The sequence below is a fragment of the Castor canadensis genome, chromosome 1 (genome assembly GCF_047511655.1).
Source record: "Castor canadensis chromosome 1, mCasCan1.hap1v2, whole genome shotgun sequence".
NCBI classification, from domain to species: Eukaryota; Metazoa; Chordata; class Mammalia; order Rodentia; family Castoridae; genus Castor; species Castor canadensis.
The window spans coordinates 80,970,256-80,984,956 of NC_133386.1; the positions used below are offsets into that span (position 1 = coordinate 80,970,256).

At 36.4% G+C, this 14,701-nt stretch overlaps 1 protein-coding gene across 5 annotated transcripts in view; it reads right to left on the bottom strand.

The window, feature by feature from the left end:
- The window catches only part of Bckdhb (branched chain keto acid dehydrogenase E1 subunit beta), a 184,720-nt gene that overhangs the window by 110,211 nt on the left and 59,808 nt on the right, over nt 1-14,701 (bottom strand). For 4 of the 5 annotated variants that reach the window (XR_012449745.1, XM_074079101.1, XM_074079087.1 and 1 more), the window contains 2 exons: nt 8,404-8,501; nt 6,362-6,472 (listed from right to left, as the gene is read on the bottom strand). Coding sequence is in view for 4 of the 5 variants with exons in the window: in XM_074079101.1 (XP_073935202.1) it covers nt 6,362-6,472; nt 8,404-8,501 (209 nt within the window). In the remaining variant the exon portion in view is untranslated. The remainder of the gene's footprint in view (nt 1-6,361; nt 6,473-8,403; nt 8,502-14,701) is intronic. The other variant, XM_074079108.1, reaches the window with a different exon arrangement.

Below are 14,701 nucleotides of genomic sequence, written 5' to 3' on the forward strand. Positions count from 1 at the left end.
AAGAGAATGGAAAGAACAAGAGAAAGAGTTGAAGAGGACAGCACAAAGAACAGGAAGAAAGAGCCTTTCTGTATCCTTTCCTAAATTTTTCAGAAAATTTAAAATTAAATTTTAAAATTTGTTATAAATTTAAAATTGAAAAAAAGAAAAAAACCATGACATTGCTTGTGGGATTGTGGGTGGGGAGTGGCAGCTGCAAGATAGAATCTTGTATCACAATGTGTTCCAACAGAGAAAAGCTTTTATATGAAGCAGTTCAAGTGGTTATAAAGGACAGAAGCCAGCATGTCAGCCATGGGACCAGGAGGTCTACCAAAGGGAACTGTCCCACTCTGATGTCTTCCAGCTAAAATTCCAGAACAATGATCTACCTGCAATGCCAACAGGAAACAAGAGGGAAAAGGGCTCTACAACTGTAAGGTCATATAACCAGGTGTGAAGATTAAACATAGCCTTTTGTTTCATAAGAAAACACTATAGACCTTCTCTCACCAATGTACATCTCTATTATAAAGTTTGGTCATCTAGATCCCAAGTACAGCTAGGTAATAATGTTCAACACAAAATGAAAATTAAATTTTAAAAGGCTTAAAATCATAAAAATTAGGCACTAAAATTTATCAAAGAAGTAAATGGTTATATACCACAATAAATATAAATGTCTTGGTATAACAATCCTTTTTCCCATGGACTGAATTATTTGTAAAACAGAAATTATACCCATTATGTTTTAGTTATTTTACAAAACTGTGAACAAAATATCTGAGAGAACCAATTAAAACAAGAAAGATTTATTTTGCTCAGTTCCAGAGGGTTCAGTCTGTGGTTGATTGATCCCGTGTGCTTGGGCAGAACATCATGGTTGAAGAGGTATGGGACAGAAGACATTGTTCACCTTGTGGTAATCAGGAAACAGAGAAAAAGGAAAAGAAAACAGGAAGGGACCATAGCAAGATATAGCTGCTGAAGACATGCCCCACTGACCTACTTCCTCTAGCTAGGGTAGGCATCCTAAAGTTTCTATCACCTCCTAACATATACCAGGAGCTAGGGACCAAGCCATTAACATATGAACCTACGGGAGACATTTCCAAACCATATACACTAGGTTTCCATTGAGAAAATGTACGTGGAAAGCTTTTAGAACTATTGACATTGAAAAGGTTACAAAGGTTTAAAAACTGCTACACAAAATAGTTAACTCTCATCTCTATGCAGAAAATGCGTTTATCCATATAAATTTATTTCTTAGAAATTACAGAAATCTGACATTTACTATAGAGTCAATTTCATTTTGTCTTTCAGAGAAAACAAATTGGTCCTATTCTAATGAGAATTCAAATGAAAACTTTCTATATACCATTATGACACACAGACAACCATTAGGAAAAACAAAGCACAAGGTCAAAGTGAAACCTGGAATGCTTAAATACATGTGATCACTTAAAACATACTACTGAGTTATTCACTTAGCAATATTCAAGAGTTACTTTTTATTTATATATTGTTTGTTGGTTAGTTTTTCGAGATAGGGTTTTGCTATGTTGCCCAGGCTGGTATAAAACTCACAATCCTTCTACCTCAGCCTCCCAAGTAGATGGGATTTCAGTTGTGAACCACCCAACAGAGCTAGAACTACTTTTTAAACTTTTATATTAGCACCAAGAATACAAAAAAGAACCAAATTCAAACATTTTAATATTATAAGTTTGCATTGCATATTGTCAAATTTTTCTCTTGCTAATATTCATGATTTCTCAGCAATTATTTCTGGGGCACTGATCCAATGCTAGACGTTGTCGGAGGTACTGAGAATTCATGGCAGTGGGCCAACAGACAAACTTCCTCACCACCGTTGAACTTACCTTATAATTGGGGCAGAAAATCAATACTACAAATAAAAAAATGCCATGTAAGATCACACTAATCACTAGAGAGAAAGAGGTAGAAGGAGTCTTGGAAAGAGGAAGATGATGATTCAATACTACAAAGTTTGGAAATGGAAGTTCTTGATGAGGAACTATTTACATAGTAACCTAACAAAGTGAGCCATCGGGAAGGAATAGTTCCTGAAAGATGGATGGGCAGTTAGGGTGTTGACTGTGGTGAGATCAAGTAAATCCTTCCAGGTCTTGGTAAGGAATGTGACTTTTCCAGGTTTAATGGGAAGACACTGAGGCCTTTTCAGACCAAGAAGGATACAATGTGACACATGAGTACACTCTGCCTACAGTAAGGGAAGGCTAGAAGCAAGAGACTGCAGTTAGGGGCTGTCCCCAAAACCTACGTGAGAAATGCTAGTGGTTTGGACCAGGATCCAGGAGAAGACAAGGAAAAGTGGTGGTCAGGTTTTGCACCTAATGTGTGATTAAAGCCAGCAGCATCTGCTTTGGAATTTAATGTGGGGAGATAGCATTAGAGACAGAGAAATCAAAAAAGGTCCGAGATGTAAAGACAAGTCCTTATGTCTTTCACAAATTGACAAAATATGATCTTCAATGAAAATGAAAATATGTCCAAATATAAGTGTTATGTTTCTCTTCTCAACAGATCTGGACGTTGCCTACAAACTGTCTTTTTCTTTTCTTTTTCTAAATGTTGTATGTAGTTGATTCTTAATTACATGATAATATGATTCTTAACTTGTCATTCTCCTGTTAAAATCAAGATCGTATTTTTCATAGGCAGCTTCTCTACATTTCTGCCCATTTGAGAAAAATCCTCCTTTCAAGCTCAACAGCACCTGAAGGGTTCACTCTGCCTGGCCACTGCTATATTAAAGTTGCAGCTCACTTTTTAACTCATTCTGAATGTGGTCTGTGTGTCACCAAGGAAGACCATTGAGTTCGCCACATTAACCCTGTTCTCAGGCCTGGGAAGACCAAGAGAGAGCAGCTCGGCACTGAGCTGTTTCACATGTTGGGGGGTTGGGGACAGCAGAGCAGGGTGACAAGAGAAACAGAACAAAGGATGTGGGCAAGGCACAAGAAACTCCTCCTGGATAAAGCACACCCAGGCTCTTCGAGTTGATAAAAAGATACATTATACAGCTATACAGGCTGAGTTATCCTTATCCCATGTGCTGGGCCCAGAAGTGTTTCAGATTTCAGAATTTTTTGGATGTGAAGATATTTTCATAGACTTTACCTGTTGAGCATTCCTAATCTGAAAATCCAAAATCTGAAAATATTTGAGCAGCTTCGATTTTGGATTTTTAGAATAGGGATGCTCAACCAGTCATACAAAGTAAACGCCTCAGAGTAGGATAGTATATCTTTTTACCCTTTTGTTGTTGTTGAAGTATAATATTTATATAAAACAAAAGGGGAAGCCATCATACTATATCCCATAATTACATACAATTATTATGTGTCAATAAAAATTTCAAAGTACACAAAACTAGCGTTCTCCTCAATATTCAAGAATTTAATTTGTAAAACCAGCACTCACAACAAGAAACTGTTAGCAGCAGAACTCACTCTTCATGCCCTCTTCCAATTATTAACTATTGTCATGGTAATCACTGACCTGATTTGTAACACCATAGTTCTGCTTATTTTTGAAGTTCATATAAATAAAACCAGACATTATATATTTATTTCCGTTTGCCTTCTTTAAGTTGTGTTTGTGAAATGAGTACACATTGTTCCACTAACATCTTAGTTCACACGTTCTCATTCCCAATCAGTATTCTACTTACTGTTTTTCCATTCTCTGATAGACATTTAAGTAGTTTACAGTATGGGGTTATAAGAAACTGTGTGCCTGTGAAAGTTCTGTACTACTCTTTTGAACATTTATGCATGTATTCACGTATATGTATATACACATATCCTTAATGTGAGAGTTTAATCTCAAAATAATCTGGGCACAGTGATGCGTGCATATAAACCCAGTTACTTGGGAAGTGGAGGTAGGAGGATCACTGTTCAAGACCAGTCTGGGCAAATCATGAGACCCTATCTAAAAAAACAAACTAAAAGCAAAAGGACGGGAGACTCAAGAGATAGAGCCCTCAGCTCGCAAACGTGAGACCCAAGTCCAACCTCCAACACCACAAAGAAGAAAAGAAAAGGATACTCAACCTATATATGCTTCAGTTTATTACAGTACTTAATTTCCCGCAGTAATATGTTGTGATTTTTTTCTACGTGAAGTTCTGACACATCAATCACTAAAATTTCCACTAGATATTCCTGATCTCCAGGTGAAAGCCCTCACATTTTTCACTAGAAATATAATTTTTGCTGCCCACATGTTGTGGTTACTCTTCATCAGAATAAAAGAACTCACCCATTTCTGAACTGCCAACACATTTTGGGTATGAATGGATATTAAATTTTAACCAGTGCTTTTATGCACTACCAAGATAATCATCGAATTGTTTTTTCTTATCTTCTATTCAACTGCTTATGAAAGTTTGTGAGCGCTATACATACATATACATTTTTAATATGTTTAGCTATAGGGCCCTCTTCTTTCAAATCATGTCTTAATCCTAGGGGGAAAAAAGCTAAGTACCACATTTTTTCCCTTTTGATAAACGAAAGGAAAATAGAAGATATACCATTATCAGCAATGAAGAGAGTCCCACATAGACCCAAAGTAATCAAGAAATGACAAGCTGGCTTTCACTGTCACAACTGGAGGGTTATCGGCTAGAAGAATAACATGATGAACCACAAACTCTAAGATAATGGTGCTAACAAGTCAGGGGTTTGATGCATGGGCTTCTCACTCAGTAGAGAGCTCCCATCTCCTCTTTCATATCTCCCACTTCACTAGAGGCCTAAGGGCACTGGATCTACATTTCAGGATCCTACAAGAATGCAACCAGTACATTTAATAAAAGAGGTAAAACCAACTTGATATAAATAATTCCCCCTTCTTTCTTCCTCTATCTCTTCTTTGCTTTCATGATTACTAATTTCCAGGTGGTACTATATTTGTGTTTTTTTATGAGCTGCTATAAATTCATTTTGAAGGTTCAAGGTACAAAAAATATTTAAAGTTCAAAGAGTGATTTCCCTGGCTATATATCAGAACACCCCACCATCCTATGACAAAACACTACATCCCCATTCAGAAGCACCATCCCTATGAAAAATACAAACCCAATGGGCAATACACATTGCAAACAAGAAGCCAGCTCCAGTTTAGCTATAATTTGGAACATTTGGCTGCTTGAGAGATAACTTAATGTCTAACTTGATTTGAAAATGCCTGAAAAATTATTTTCATGATGTTATGAATAATTCAATCTGAAATACTTCTCTTACTTATGGCAACTACAAATATAAGGGCTTCAGATAGTGTTGAAAACATATGAGACTATGTTAAGTGTTTTTGATGATATCAAGTGAGTCTACAAATCATTTATTATAATGTCTTAAATCTTCTGCTAAATTACAGAACAATCTTTACCTAAGAAAACCCTACTCTAAGCTTTTATAGCAGTAGTAGCTATAGATTGTTTTCATGTAACTACCCTAAGAAATAGCCTGTCAGAGCTTTAAGAATGCCAATGTTCTAAAATATAGTAAATATAAAATATTCTAAGTCTTAGAACTTATTTACTACAGCTATATTTATTTATTTACTAAAGTTACAGACTTTAGTAGATGATATCGTTACAAAAGAGCTCAACCTTCATTTTGTACCAGTATGAGGACTGAGGTTCCTTTTATCATCTAGACATCAATATGACAGATTATCAGTTATAGACAAGTACATGAGAACTAAACTACGTTCTTGAAAAGACTATGTGAGCCTATTAATAAGAAGATCAATCCAATTAAGTCAACTCAAGAGGATACTTAGATAGAAACTAAATCAGAGCACCCAAAATTCCACAATTTAACACTCAAACTTCATCCACAGTTTTAAGGCGGTATAAAAGTTATTTCAAGAAAATAATTCATACCACCTATTTTGGAGAAAAGATGCATGAAAGTTCCGCTAAATCATTTACCTGACAAAATGAAACCTGGCCTACTGAAGCATAACCAATAAGAAGCTAGAAATACAGTGACTTCAACATTCCTGATATGCTTTCTTATTTATACTGGTCTATTATTCATGGAACGCAAACAAGCTGGCTGCAAAAAAACACAATTTTGTAATATTTTAATCAGAGAAAACTATGGGAGGAAAAAGGAACTCTAAAATGATTTGGTTCCTTGGGCATTAAGCTGATTGTACAGCATCCACTCCTTTCATACTGCAAGTTTGACAGTTTTAAGTAACTTGAAAATATTCATGCAGCTCATAATTTGGAAACAATTCTTTACAAATATCCAACAAATCTAACCAAAAGCCTTAAGGAAATGACATTCTATCATATATATATATATATATATACCTTGCAAACTGTATCCACATCCCAAGGTATTATGGTCCTCAGATCAATGACTTCACAAGATACTCCAAGCTTTTCTTGTGCCATGGAAGCTACCTCCCGGATCACATGAACCTGAAAAGAGAACAATATGCAGAGAATGACTAAAGATTCAGGCCTGAAAAACTAGATGAATGCTGACCTCATTCATAATGATACTGTTTGCAGTCGGAGGAACTCAACTGCATGGAGAAATCATACATTTGCTTTAGGCACATTGAACCCCATATTTCACCAAAATAGCCAAGTATAAATGGCTAAAAACAGCTGAAAAGAGATTCTATGAAAAAGAGAGAAACTAGTACTATACATACTGATTCCAAAGACAGCACATGAAAGGTCAATATAGGCATGGGCATAGGTAACATTTCTAAGGAAAGCAAACAGAGAGAAAAATAAGGATGAAAAATCATAGAACCCCATAGATACCAACGTTAAAGTGGAATATGGCTGAGCAGGAGCTCACTAAAGCTAAACAAACAAAATAGTTAAAGAGATGGGGAAAAAAATAAAAACAAAACAAGAATCAGTGTATCCTAGAAGCTAATTACAAAATGGCTTTATAGAGATGGTGGTGAGCATCCATACCAAAGTGATGGCTTGATAATTATGAGATTCAAAGATTACTCAAATTAATTAGTGGTAACATACTCATAAGGCACAAGAACATAAGGAAATTAAGGAGTTAATATAGACATTTGAGAATAGTTATGCAAGTCTGGTATAAAAGAAAGAAGGGAGATATGATGGCATCATTTAAGGGCAAAGGAATTCTTTAGATACCTTCCTAATAAAAGTAACATGGAAAGGAAAATCAGAAGATTCAAAGAGAAAGGGACTAGGTAATGGACCATATTCCCAGAGAAAGTAAATGGAACACAACTTGACACCATTTCTACAAAGACAAAGGGAAGACGAAAAAGATGGATGCAAAAGTGGTAGGTGTGATGGAAGAGCAAGTAGCGGGAGTTAGTACCTAATACACTCTAACTTCCCCATCAAAAAGAAAAGCAAGGTCACATGCTGCGGGTGACATGGATGGGGATCAAAAAGAGGGCAAAAAGGTTCACCATAACCACTGTGGGCATCTAAATGGGATATGACTCATCAAGCAGCAAATACCCCACTGCAAATGAGGAATCCTGAGGACTGCAGTTCTACAGGCCAAAAATCAGGCAGGGAAGACAGTAGGAGTTTGTGAATTACAAATGATTTCTGTTATCTTCTTTACCTTATGCCTAAACAGCATAGTGAGACCACCATCTCAAAAAAAAAAATGAAAGTAGAGAAATGTGATAGGCCCTAGGGAAAGCCTACGTGGAACAATGCAGAGAGGGTCACTGGAAAAGAAAAAGGTATAAAATATTGGGACTAGTCCGCAAGAAGGATCCGTATAGACAGCAAAGTAGCCATGAGAGATGGCAGAAAATAACATGAAAAAAGTAGACGAAGTCAAATGCAAGTAATGAGGATATGTGAATGTGCTTGAAAAGGTTTTTTAATGAACACAATTTTATAAACTCAAACATTTTTAGTAACTTCACCATATGGTTATATATGAATAAGCAACTCACCTCCATTCCACTCAGAAAGCAGTACACAAAACCTCCAGTTATTAAATGAATAAATTCTGAGGACTGAATGTACAGTATGGTGACTATAGCTAATGAAACTATTGCTTACTTGAAATTTACTAAGAATAGAATTAAGTGTCATACACACACATGGTAACTGGGTGGTAATGTGTTAATTAACTTGACGATGGCAATTATTTCACAGTGTATTCAATATAAAATCACCACACTGTATACCTTGAATACATGTGATTTTTTTCAGTCAATTTTTCCTTAGTAGAGTTGGAGGTAGAAAATCAGCATTGGAAGCATCAAACAGACTTAATCTGAATTATAAGAGAGCAACACTTTCAGTTCTTCATATATCAAGATTAAAAGTGACACCCTCAAAGCATAATAAGGACTTTAATAGTTAGGAACACCATTACTGACCTGTGTGCCCCAAGCAACCATAGTCATATCACTCCCTTCCTGAATGACCTCAGCCTGTGACAGTGGGATGTTGTATGGTTCTATAGGAACCTGCTCCACTAAATACATAATGGAAGAAAAAGTGAAAGGTTAATTATGTTTTCTCATGTGACATTTGCACCTTAAAGAATATAAGATCCTCATTGTGACAAAGCTTTAATTTCTTTCCCCAAATTCTTTAGGTTCTTTAAAATAGAAATACCACTTATCATATGAACCCATGATATTACTGCACAGATGAGCTAGTGCAATAGAAATGTAAAAAAATACAACAGCCATCCTGGAACAAAAAAGACTTTAGCTAGAAATTAAGGAAATCTTAATAACATATGGGCTTTACTCATAATATTGTGTCAATATCAGTTTAATAATCATAATAATTGTAGCATACAAATGTAAGATATTCATAATAGGGAAAAGTGGGTTGTATGAAAAGGGAAATTTCTGTACTATCTTTGTACTTTTTTCTGGAAATCTAAATATGTTCTTTTTTAAGTTTATAAAATTGTTAATGTAACTGTCAAAATTTTATTGGACTGAATTAAGTTCTCAGACCAGTTTTCTATCAATGGCAAATTTATGAGGGTTTGAAAAATGGGGGAAAACTCATAGTAGGATCAAATTTTTAAGTATATTTTTACACCTTGCATCTATTGAACACTTCATTAGCTGTAATAGCCACCAACACCTTAATTTTCAAAGCTGAATCACTGTAGACCTCAAAAAGATAAACTTTGAGTGGGTACGTATGCATTTCAACACAAAAGAGGCTAAGAGAGGAAAATCACACATTCAAGGCCAGCCTGAGCTATATAGTAAGTTTCATGCCAACCTGAGTATATAGCAAGACCTTATCACAAAATAATAACAATAAAAATAATGATTTTTCTGCACAACCAAGTACATGCAAAATAAAATTAACTGAGATGAAATTGCCCAGCATGGGAAATTTTCTTGACTTCTTCTGTGAGACCAGTACAATAGAAGTTGGGAAATACTGTTAGACCCTTTGGTTCATTTCCTCCACAACTCTTTTATTATATTGTTCTAGACTCTTATAAAATACAAGAAAGAGTAAAATGAAACCACAGGCTCCCTCTGTTCCTCAGTCAGTCCTTCCAAGTCCACTGCCCAGAGAAAATCAATGCTAACAGTTTCATAAGTGTCTACTGAGCACAACTCCCCTTCATTCATGCTTCTGGATCCTCTTCTTACATTTGATAAATCCCCACCCACATCTTAGGAGTCTGTGAAAGTAAATTCTACATACTCGCTTTCCTAGCTTCCTTTGCAGCTAGGTCACAAAACTGACTCTGTCAATCAAATGAACCCACAGCAGACTGAATTAGAAGATGACAACAAGAAATAGCAGCAACCACCCAGAATCCATTCCAGATTCCTGCATCCACATTGGTGGTATCAATACCCAGGTACCAGTGGTTACAGCAGTGTCATGCCCACTGACAGATGCCAGGGCATCTATGCATAGCTACTTATCTGGAAGATTGCTTCTAGATATGCAGCCTCTAAGCATAATTTGCAGACACTTCAGAAAACTATGAGTTATTTATTATTCTTTGGTAACTCTTTTCTGCTTATATTGAGCCAAGTTGACTTCATTTGCTTGAAAACTCAGAACTCTGATTCAGTGTCTTTTCAAATATGCAAGTACACATACAAACAGACTAGCTTTTTATCTTTCAAAATATAATCATATTGTACACACTGTTCAGAACCTTTGTAAGACATACTTTTTTCTTAGTAATATATTTTGGTCATGTTCTCATGTCAAAATAGTTTTTTTTAAGTAAAAACTACTATAAAGGTATAGGTAAGAACTTTCTCAACGAAACCCCAGCAGCACAGCAACTAAGAGATAGCATAGATAAATGGGACCTTATAAAACTAAAAAGCTTCTGTTCATCAAAAGAAATGGTCTCTAAACTGAAGAGAACACCCACAGAGTGGGAGAAAATATTTGCCAGCTACACATCAGGCAAAGGACTGATAACCAGAATATATAGGGAACTTAAAAAACTAAATTCTCCCAAAACTAATGAATCAATAAAGAAATGGGCAAGTGAACTCAACAGAACTTTCTCAAAAGAAGAAATTGTAATGGCCAAAAAACACATGAAAAAATGCTCACCATCTCTAGCAATAAAGGAAATGCAAATTAAAACCACACTAAGATTCCACATCACCCCTGTTAGAATAGCCATCATTAGCAACAACCACGAACAACAGGTGTTGGCAAGGTGTGGGGCAAAAGGAACCCTCTTACACTGTTGGTGGGAAGGTAAACTAGTACAACCACACTGAAAAAAAATTTGGAGGCTACTTAAAAAGCTAAACACTGATCTACCGTTTGATCCAGCAATACCACTCTTGGGGATATACACAAAAGATTGTGACACAGGTTACTCCAGAGGCACCTGCACACTCATGTTTATTGTGGCACTATTCACAATAGCCAAGTTATGGAAACAGCCAAGATGCCTCTCCACTGACGAATGGATTAAGAAAATGTGGTATGTCTACACAGTGGAATTTTATGCAGCCATGAAAAAGAACAAAATGTTATCATTCGCTGGTAAATGAATGGAATTGGAGAACATCATTCTGAGTGAGGTTAGCCTGGCCCAAAAGACTAAAAATCGCATGTTCTCCCTCAAATGTGGACATTAGATCAAGGGCAAACACAACAAGGGGATTGGACTATAAGCACATGATAAAAGCGAGAGCACACAAGTGAGGGGTGAGGATAGGTAAGACACCTAAAAAATTAGCTAGGATTTGTTGCCCTTAATGCAGAGAAACTAAAGCAGATACCTTAAAAGCAACTGAGGCCAATAGAAGGGGAACCAGGAACTAGAGAAAAGGTTAGATCAAAAAGAATTAACCTAGAAGGTAACACACATGCACAGGAAATTAATGTGAGTCAACTCCCTGTATAGCTCTCCTTATCTCAACCAGCAAAAACACTTGTTCCTTCCTATTATTGCTTATACTCTCTCTTCAACAAAATTAGAGATAAGGGCAAAATAATTTCTGCGGGGTATTGAGGGGGTGGGGGGGAGAGGGAGGGGGAGGAGTGGGTGGTAAGGGAGGGCATGGGGGCAGGGGGAAGAAATGACCCAAACCTTGTATCACATATGAATAATAAAACAATAAAAAACTACTATAAGCAAAAAGTATTAAATTTAATGGTGCCATTACCAGTGATGTACCACTGAGGAATTTTATAACTCTTATTGTGTGTGTATTTCTAATCCAATGGAATATCAAAAACCAATGCCAGAGATAGCTGAGTAAGTGATTAATGTCTAAATAAAAAAAGAAAAGAAAGAAAAAAATGGTAGCTTGGCACTAGTGGCTCACACCTGTAATTCTAGCTATTCAGGAGGCAGAGATCAGGAGGATCACGGTTGAAAGCCAGCCCAGTCAAATAGTTTTCAAAACCCTATCTCAAAAATACCCAAGACAAAAAAAACGCTGGAGGAGTGGCTCAAGTGGTAGAGCACCTGCCTACCATGTCTGAAACCTTGAGTTCAAACTCCAGTACCGCCAGAAAAAAAGAAAATGGTAAAATCTATAAAACTAATTTTTTCTCAAAGCAAATGATAATTAAGCTAGTAAACCTAAGACATACAGTTAACTACCTGAGACATGGTAGAAAACTTCACAAGCATTAAAGCAGTTTTTAACATTTTTGTCTAGCACATCAACTATGGTAAGTCAGAAGCTTTCACTATCTAAACCAGGGATGGGCAATCTACAATTTATAGTCAATTTGTTTGCAGACAACATTGTACAAAATGAGTGGCCATGGCATTCGTTTTTACATTTAGCCTACAGCACCAGAGCTAAGTAATTTCAACAGAGACAGAATGAACTGCAAACCTAAAATATTTACTATCTGTTTCTTCACACAAGATGGCTTCCAGCCACAATTGTAAACAATGCTTTCAGAAATTAATTCCAGTCCACTCACTGGTAGTCTAAAACCAGTATTGGATGGACGGATTAATGGATGGATGGATGGACAGATGGACCGACGGATGGACAGACAGGAGGGCATATTCAATTAGGATAGTATATTGTACTTAGTTAACCAACATGAGGGTCAAAAGCTGCTGATGACCTACGACCAAAGGCAGCACACTGGCTATTTACCATTATCATGTGCTTGAAAACAAGGTCTACAGGTCACTAGACAAGTCTTAAAGCAAGTTCACATTCTGCCCTGCTTGTGAGTCACTGGCCACCACTGGAGTACTACCTTTCCTGCCTTGTAAATCAATTGCCAATTTGTGATTAGCAAATCCTTGGAACACAGGACTGTAAGTTCTGGCATGCCAAAAGAAATGGGCTGGCATTATGGCCCATCTCAGTTGAAAAGTGGCCAGTGAGTGACTGATGTCTTAAATAAATTACCCAGAAAAATAAGGTCTCATTATTTTAACAATTAAGTGGAGAACAACATAACAAACAAAGCTTTATTCTCTACTTTTAAAATATCATGCAGAGAAATTGATTCAAGGAGACTTATATTAAGAGCAACCAGCCTGGCTAGCTCAGTCGGTAGAAAATGAGATCTTAATCTCAGAGTCGTGGGTTTGAACCCCATAATGAGAGCACTGATTTAACTGGGTGCTGGTGGCTCACGCCTGTAATCCTCTACTTAGGAGGCAGCAATCAGGAGGATCACAGTTTGAAACCAACCCGGGCAAACACTTCATAAGACCCTATCTCAAAAAAAAAGTCCAGCACAAAAAAGAGCTGTTAGAGTGGCTCAAGTTGTAAGTCCTGAGTTGAAACCCCAGTACCGCAAAAGAAAAAAAAAAAAGAACAGCCTAAACCTTCTTCTTAGATTTTCATAAATTTAATCCCGAGAGCAGGAAAATAAGAATTCAATTTTAATATGTTCGTTGATTTAAACTTGGCAAACAACTCACCTGGAAAGCAAGTTAACAGTCACAGGTACTTTGTAGTTACATTAATTTAAGTGATACTTATTCCAGGAGTTTATTGCTTCAAATTAGTATTCTTGCCTTCCTAACCCATAGCTATGTGCTTTCTGAAAGGGAACAGGCAAGAAGAGAACCCTAGTCTTCAGGAGCTCAAGAGCACAGTAGTCTCATAGGTTTCCATGTTCACAGCTGGAAAATTAACTGAGCCTACTCCATTTCACCACAGGCTGATTATATTCAAATCGTAACACTAATGAGCACTCCACAGAGAAATTCTTCAGCAATAGATATGCATCAATGCAACTTAGAAAAATGAGAAATATTTATGAGGTCAAAATATAAAAGATAAAATACTAGGCATGACAGATTCTTTAAGTGCATATTAGAAAATTTTCACATCTAAGCTTCCTTTTACACAGAGATGCACTTACATTCATATACAAATTTGCTTATACATTCATGGCGTGAATTAGTTCACATTGGACATTTTGTTGCCAATCCTTCCCTTTTCTTCCAATTTTCTTCTAATAAGCCATTTTAATCACACTTTTATAAGAGGCAGGATATAGAGGTAATATATACACTATGATAATATGCATTTAGTCGCTGTACCTCATACATCCAAGCATTATATAGGATGCTGGACTGAAACTAAATGAAGCAACTATGCTGTTGACAATGTAGAAATTTTAAAGCAACAGAGGCCAATAGGAGAAGGGGGATCAGGAACTAGAGAAAAGGTTAGTTCGAGAAGAATCAATTTAGAATGCAAAACATATGTACAGGAAAGCAACGTGAGGAATCTCCCATTATAGCTATCCTTATCTCAAACAGCAAAAACCCTTGGTCCTACTAATTAAGGAAAGTATAAATATTAATTTATACTTTCTCTTCAACAAATTACAGATAAGGGCAATTAGCAACAGGAACAAGTTTTTCTAGAAATACAGAAAGAAGCAACAAGCTGGTCAAAGGGACCAGGGAGGGTACAACAGATGGAGGTCTTAGAGATAAAGAAATTCTCGACACAAGAGAAAATAGAGGGCATTTCATGTAGAGCAAAAAGGTATATACAAAGAAATGGAGGTTTGAAGTGATTTAATATATTAATAACTTGCATAGCAAGCATCAGCAAGAAAATAAACACCCTGGGAAGCACACTGTGATTGTTACAGAGATAAAGGGATCATTTCTCTCGCCTGGCATAAGCTTCAAAAACACAAGTTTCCCTGCAGATGTGAAATTTGGGTAGGACTCTATTCATGTTTTATCATACATGATACAGC